The 6,646-nt window shown below is 45.3% G+C and overlaps 1 protein-coding gene across 1 annotated transcript in view; it reads right to left on the bottom strand.

The window, feature by feature from the left end:
• Positions 1 to 1,051: 1,051 nt before the first annotated feature.
• The window catches only part of KIT (KIT proto-oncogene receptor tyrosine kinase), a 51,319-nt gene continuing 45,724 nt past the window's right edge, over positions 1,052 to 6,646 (bottom strand). Inside the window, exons 18-21 of the mRNA XM_026033633.1 lie at positions 4,934 to 5,045; positions 4,739 to 4,838; positions 3,972 to 4,077; positions 1,052 to 2,857 (exon numbers count right to left, since the gene is read on the bottom strand). Coding sequence (XP_025889418.1) covers positions 2,732 to 2,857; positions 3,972 to 4,077; positions 4,739 to 4,838; positions 4,934 to 5,045 — 444 coding nt within the window. The 3' untranslated portion in view covers positions 1,052 to 2,731. The remainder of the gene's footprint in view (positions 2,858 to 3,971; positions 4,078 to 4,738; positions 4,839 to 4,933; positions 5,046 to 6,646) is intronic.

Below are 6,646 nucleotides of genomic sequence, written 5' to 3'. Positions count from 1 at the left end.
TTTTAAAAGAAGTTTGACAGAAAAATGCTCTGTACCTACTGTTAAACCATGTATCAACCACGCTGATGGAAAGGCCTGCTGCAGCAGAGAGCCAATCTGGGCAGACRAAGCAGGTTCCCAGTAGGGATAAAAGCCGATGTTCTCCCGCTACGACGTGTTGTGGCTGGAGCAGCCAGGGAAGCACTGCAGCTCCCTTTGGCTTTGTAGCTCCCACCACGCAAGCAGTGATAGGTGAACTCTGCACCCTCGTAGCGTCACATCTCACCTGTCCAGCACCATATACGTGCATATACGTGTGTGAATGCAAAGGGGATATTCAGCAGTCTACAGATGCCGTCTTCAGTTGGCTCCAACTGCTTTTAAGACCAAACGCTTTTAAGATCAAATGCTTCTGAGTATTCAGCAATTTTAAATGCTCCCCTTCATGTCATGCAGCCTGCATGAGCCGTCTACCAGACCAATATCCTAGCTGTACCTTCCTGCAAAATAAACCTGCATCCATCATCAAAGTATTTCTCCCATATACTCACAGGAAAAGAACATCCATAAAGAAAAAACACCAAGGTTTTCCAGCACACATTTGCAAAATGTTTCAGATTTCTAAACTTTACCTCTGTGTGGCCAGATGCTGACATTTTGCTGCAACCCAAGAATTTATTGACTTACATGAAAATATCTCCTTTGAACATAGCACACAGCAGCATTTGAATACATATTTACAAATTTATTTGAACTTTTGAACTGCAATTCTACAACTGAGCAACATATCCATAAGTGTTTCATAAACTTTCAAACACTTACATATTTATACATATAGTTTTTGCATATATATATATATATATATAAAAATATTTTTGAGACTCAAGGACTGAGAATAGTCAAAAGGACATTATTGCTACATTTCCATATTTACAAAAAACAACGCATAAAACCATTCAAAACACCAAGCCATTGCAAAGTAAGTTTCAAAAAAAAAAAAAAAATCCCCAAATTATAAAAATATAAATTTCAAGAACGAAAAAACCCCAAACCTCTTTCAGCTAAGTGTCTGTAAAGTACCGAGACGTCTATAATTATAACAACTAGTTTGTCTACAGTTGCTCTGAAAGTCAACACACTACGAAAGAGCTTTTATAGCATTAAACTGAAAATGCTCAACAACAAGTATGCGTAAGAGTGCCTCCAAACAACTGGCTAACTTTGGAAAGGTGCAACAGCCTAGGTAAGTTCAGTGCAAATGGCTGATTTTTGACTAGCTCTGAAGGACAAATTTCGGTAACAAGAAACCAAATGCACAGTCATATGAAGAGGGTGGTATTCCATATAACCTAAAATATACTAGCAGTGTGTGTATTTACAACTATCTTGCATTTGGGCAGTTAGTTACACATTTGAAATGCATGTAAACTCAACGAAAATCCTGGTAAAGTATAAATTACAGAGTGCTCAAGTGCATTGTAAATAAATAGGTACTTAACTAGTACTCTGTCTCTGACATGCTCCTCTCAATGCATTTACCAATTTATAGGTGATGGAAAAGAAGGAAGAGAAGACCCAGCAATGATGGGAAGGGCTTATGAAATACTTCAGCACAGCCCTAGGCTCAACCAGATACTGACCCCAATGCCTCCTGCCTTCAAAATAAGGCTGAAGGCAGAGTTTGTTTGGTCCTGCTTAGAAATTCCCTGGTCCCCAGCTAAGCACTTGGTCTCCCTTATAGTCCCAGCGCAAGGGCAGAGCTGGGAAGATGAAATGCCTGGGATGTGGGGGGAACAGCCCTCTCCAGATAGCACTATCCTGCCCTGCCTGTGGGAAATACTCACCTGGGCAGGGAAAGATAAAGGAAGGGCCCTCAGGAGAGGATCTGCTGCTCCTGCTCCCTCTAGATAAGACGGCTCATTTAACAGTCTCTCCTCCGCACATCACACGTAGTTTCTTACAAACGGCTCTCCCACATTTTAACCAACCTAGCAGGGCCCATCTGTCTTTGGTGACCACTTTGGGAYGTGACTATCAGTAAAAGAAGTGGCTGAGCCTCAGTGCTGCCTCGGCCAGGCTCCAGCTCCGGCTCTGCAGTGGGAAGCAAAAGCAGAGGTCTGCGCTACCCTCTTAGCACCTGGTTCCAATCCCAGAGGAGATTCCATGGCAGGGCCCAAGGGATCTGCTCCCTTCCCTCGCTGGTCCTGGCTTGTCCAGCACCTTCATTGCCTGCAGCCTGCCATGCCTGCCTGGGAAAGGTGCACGTGGAAGGGGCTTGTGAAGCAAGTAGCTTTACATCAATTTGTTTCTTAAACCCAGCAAAATGAAGTTAACTAGAAAATGACAAAACGCTTTCCAGGCAGAGATCCAAGCAGGACCACTGCAGTTTTGGTTTGATCTGTGTATTCATCTCTTTCCACACCCTGGCTCAGGATTTCTTTTTTCTTTTTTCTTTTTTCTTTTTTTTTTCTTCAGATCTGGCTCTCTACTGCAAATACACACAATATAGCAACATATATACAGCTTCCGTTAACGTTGCAATGATGCCTGTAACCGTGCTTGGCAGAGTTAAGTTCATGTGTAACAGTGTGTGGTAAAAGGACAGTATTACAACAACATTTCAGCTACACAGTGGTAGTAGTGAGTAAAAGGAAGAGAAATCATTGAAGTCATCCATGCCTCTCTCACTCCCTGCAAAACTCAAAGAGCGAATCCACGCGGGCTCCTCCTCTTCCAGGCACCAGCTCCTCTCTCAAACATCTTCGCGTACCAGGAGGGGCTGGGTGGATGAAGCGCTGCTGCCCACCGAGTTAATCCGCACCGAGTGATCCGCAGCGGTCCCTTGACCAGAAGGAGGAGTTGAGAAGTTTGCATAAACCTGCAGGGCCCAAACACCGCGGTCAGTAGAGTGCAGAAAGCTCCTGCACACGCGCTTGCAAAGAGCTCTTTTGCTAGCAATAAAGTTTCCAAAGGCCCTGGGGGTTAATTGCGCTTTAAATGAGTCAAGAACATCAACCCTGGTTATCAAAAACACTGCAGCTTACAACTACAGACCAAATTTAAGCTAAGTGTGAAAAAGTGCAGCTCAGGTTATTGTTTAAATTGCCCCAGTAGCATCACTAAGAGTTTTTCCTGTGTTCTTGCGTATGTTTTAGAAATGCCTGAACCTGCCAAAAATACTATACAGGATGCAACTGAGCACCAACAGCTTTCGTTTATTTCTTTTCTCAAATTGTCAGCAAGCTGTGTACTTTGCACCCAAACACGGCATCTAGACTGTACAAGCTTTACAAGCTTCTAAGTCAGATTTTAAACCTTTTCTTTTTTTTTCTAAAAATCCAATTATGAGTGAGAGAAAATCCCAGGCTCTGACACATCCTGACTTTTTTTTTGGACTTTTTTTTATCCAATTATCATCCTAGAAAACATTTCACTCGAGAAAGGTCCGAAGAGCAGCGAATACAGTAACTAGTTTGTCACAACCTTATTGCCAAGATTATATAAATACAACTAGGTGAAGTAACTGAGAAGAGACAGAACAGCAGAGAAAGCTTGACTCCTTTGCCCAGAAAGCTTTCCAAATACAAGTTAAATATATTTCACTTCTGAGATTTCTCCCAGATAAATAGAGGCTTGCATAGATTAGGATGAGTTTTACGTGGTACTGCTGTATTTTGTATGATCAAAATTGTTGTGGTGGGTATGTTTTGARGGTGGAACACCAAGCCATGCAAAACCTGTTTTTAAGCCGAACCTGTTTCAGTGTCTGGGCCCAGACAGCTACTGTACATCTGGGCAGAAACAGTGCCGCAAAGCAGAAGTGATAGTGCAGAAAGCCTTCCCAACACCCAAACTTACAGCACATAAATAATAGTGGAAAAAAACCTAGAGAAGTGCTGAGGTGCTTCCCTTCTTCCAGCTCTAGTGTAAGGTCTTGCTCAAAACAGCTTTGACCCCCAAAGCCCCACGAGCCATATGGAGCCCTCACTTACCCGGGGGGCATTATCCGAAAGCTGCTGCTCAATCAGCTGGACGATCTGTTTGAACGTGGGTCTCTGTAGAGGATCAGCGTCCCAGCAACTCTTCATTATGTCATACCTACAAAGATACTAAAATTAAGTACTGATGATGAGGGAATTCTGAGCGCTCTTGCCTGGCCTTTATTATTGCTTTTAGAGAGTGAACAGGCAGGAAAGTGTGACACCCGCTCACCATTTAACTTGCTTAAATGCCCTGTAAGAAGAGAAATGGCATTGTTAACGCCTGTGCTTGCAACAACAAAGGGCTCTATACTAAGGAGAGGCTCTGGGCACAGTTTTCTTCGACAGCCTGATAAGTGCCAGTCTGTTTACAAAACAGCGAATGAAGGATGGCTCGTATGTGGCCAGTCCCTGTGTGGCCAGGAAGTATAGCACAGATGCAGACACTCTGATGATACCTCTTACTGGCTGTTTTATCTGAAATAAAAACGTTCAGCGTGCTCTGCAGTCTACAAATATTTCAGCCACACCGAGCAGATGCCACGGCGAAGGGATCCGATGTTAAAAGGCAAGAGTGTATTGCAGTGTGTGCAACAACACAGGCATGGATCACGCATGGATCACAAACAATCTAGCTAGATTGCATGGATCATTTACAATTTGAAAGGAACTTGAAGACAATGGAGCAGTATGGAGAGTCCTAATGCAAACAGGGAAGCTTCCCTTCCCCTGTGTCACTGCAGGTATTTGGAGCTGAGCGGTGCGAGCTGCTCGCTTACATTTCAGGCGGTGCACACTCGGGGCTGAACATCCTGTAGCCCTCCTTGATCATTCTGTAGAACTTGGAGTCCACCGGCATCCCCGGATACGGGCTGCTTCCTGGTGGGAGGACAAGGGAGCAACGTCACCTCCACACCAGGGTAAAACCAAGAGGGACACGAGCCACCTGCGGCACAGGCCTCGGAGCAGCTTACCCAGAGAGAAGAGCTCCCACAGCAAGATCCCGTAAGACCAGACGTCACTTTCAAAGGTGTAAACGCAATTGAAAATACTTTCGGGCGCCATCCACTTCACTGGAAGTCGGGCCTTTCCAGGGAAAAGAGATTCAAATAAGACAACAGGCACAAGGTGTAAATTTTAATAACATGCAATGATTTTTAGACATATYATGTGCTTTAAATACTTGTTTCATTAGATAACGGAACTACCCACCTAAAAAAATGGGAAATTCTCTGTATTTTAGAGAGAATAGCAAGTGCTTCATGCTTACTGATCCATCTTTTTATGGGTCCACCAAACTCGTGCAGTTCCCTGCACTCTGATTTTCTGTATACTGTGTGATTCTCTATGTCTGGTTATAAAAGATGGCAGGAAATCAGAGCGAAGGAGTATGTATAAACATGGCACTGTTCCTTATGCAAACATACAAGCCTCCTTCTGTGGCCTGGCCATCATAGCTATCACTGAACAGGTCCACATACTCAGTTAAGACATCTGCTTTAGCTCCTTATTGTATGGGGGAGAAGAGAGAAAATTCACATAAAAACATCTTGAGCATTTTCCGAGACTCGTGTGGGAACAGACACTCTTTAGGAATGACAATTAGAGCACAGGAAAGGGTGAAAGGCACCGAAAGCCTCTGGATTTGCTTCCGTTTCCTGTCCCTGTTCTGCCCTTTTTCTTTTCTGACTGGGGGAGCCAGTTAAGCCTAGACCCAAGTCCTTGTCCTGCCCCAAGAGAAACCAGACCTCTTTTCCTTTCAAATGATCCTGCAACAGTTACATTCAAACACATATTCCAACCATATCACAGACAAAAGCCTTGATGACTTGTAAAGGAAGAAGATGTGGGAAGGAGAYGAATGGAAAAGAGAGGAAATGCGGCAGAAGACAGGTTGAATTTTTCGTTGGCTCCCTGACGTTTCAGGGAACTGCCAGAACATGCAGCACAACAGAGAGGCACCCAGAGTCTCCCGAACAGCAGAGAGGGCAACGCTCTGCTCGCCAGGCCCCAGCTCTGCCAAGGCCAGCCAAGCTCCTGGCCTGGTTTAAGATTAGGCCAGATGCTCCCAGATGCCCCCTGCAGCCCCTGCRCCCGCCCCGCCGGCGGCTGCAGCCTATCCTCTGCTGACCCTCCAGCCTAAGTACAATCTGGCAAATTTAAAGTAGAGTCTAGACGAGTAAAATGTAATTACTTACTGCCCACTTCCTGCACAAGCAGCTGGTCTGCGCTTCCCAGCCCTCGTGCACGGGCTGATCAAGCCGCTCCTGATCTGACACCGAGCCTTCCTCACACTAAGTGTCTCTGAATGTTTTGCCAGGAGAGCCATCCCTGAATTGTTTAGGGCTCCTCATGTTCCCTACTCCCAGGCGTGCAGTGGTTGCCACCAACTCTGGCACTGAATCAATGAAATCTTCACTCCACACCCCTGCAGCCTAGAAGAGGGTTGCTCTGGTTGCCTGGGACCCCGCTGGGGACAGCAGAGGTACCTGAGACACCTGAGGTGCTGTGAACTGAGCTTAACAGCGCAGCAAAAAGAACGTCAGAGAGCAATGCTCAAGCGTGGGATTTCCCTTCTTTTTCAGCCCGAAAATCCCAGACAGGTAACCTGTGGTTTGTGGTCAAGCCCTTAGCTAGAGACCAACTTCTGACTTTCTGACCGCTATGCGCCAGATGGGGGTGGTGGG

Source organism: Nothoprocta perdicaria, unplaced genomic scaffold (assembly GCF_003342845.1).
Source record: "Nothoprocta perdicaria isolate Ctin4 unplaced genomic scaffold, notPer1 scaffold_13, whole genome shotgun sequence".
NCBI lineage: Eukaryota > Metazoa > Chordata > Aves > Tinamiformes > Tinamidae > Nothoprocta > Nothoprocta perdicaria.
Note: the sequence above shows the minus strand (reverse complement) of the source record. Positions and strands in the feature narration are given on the sequence as shown.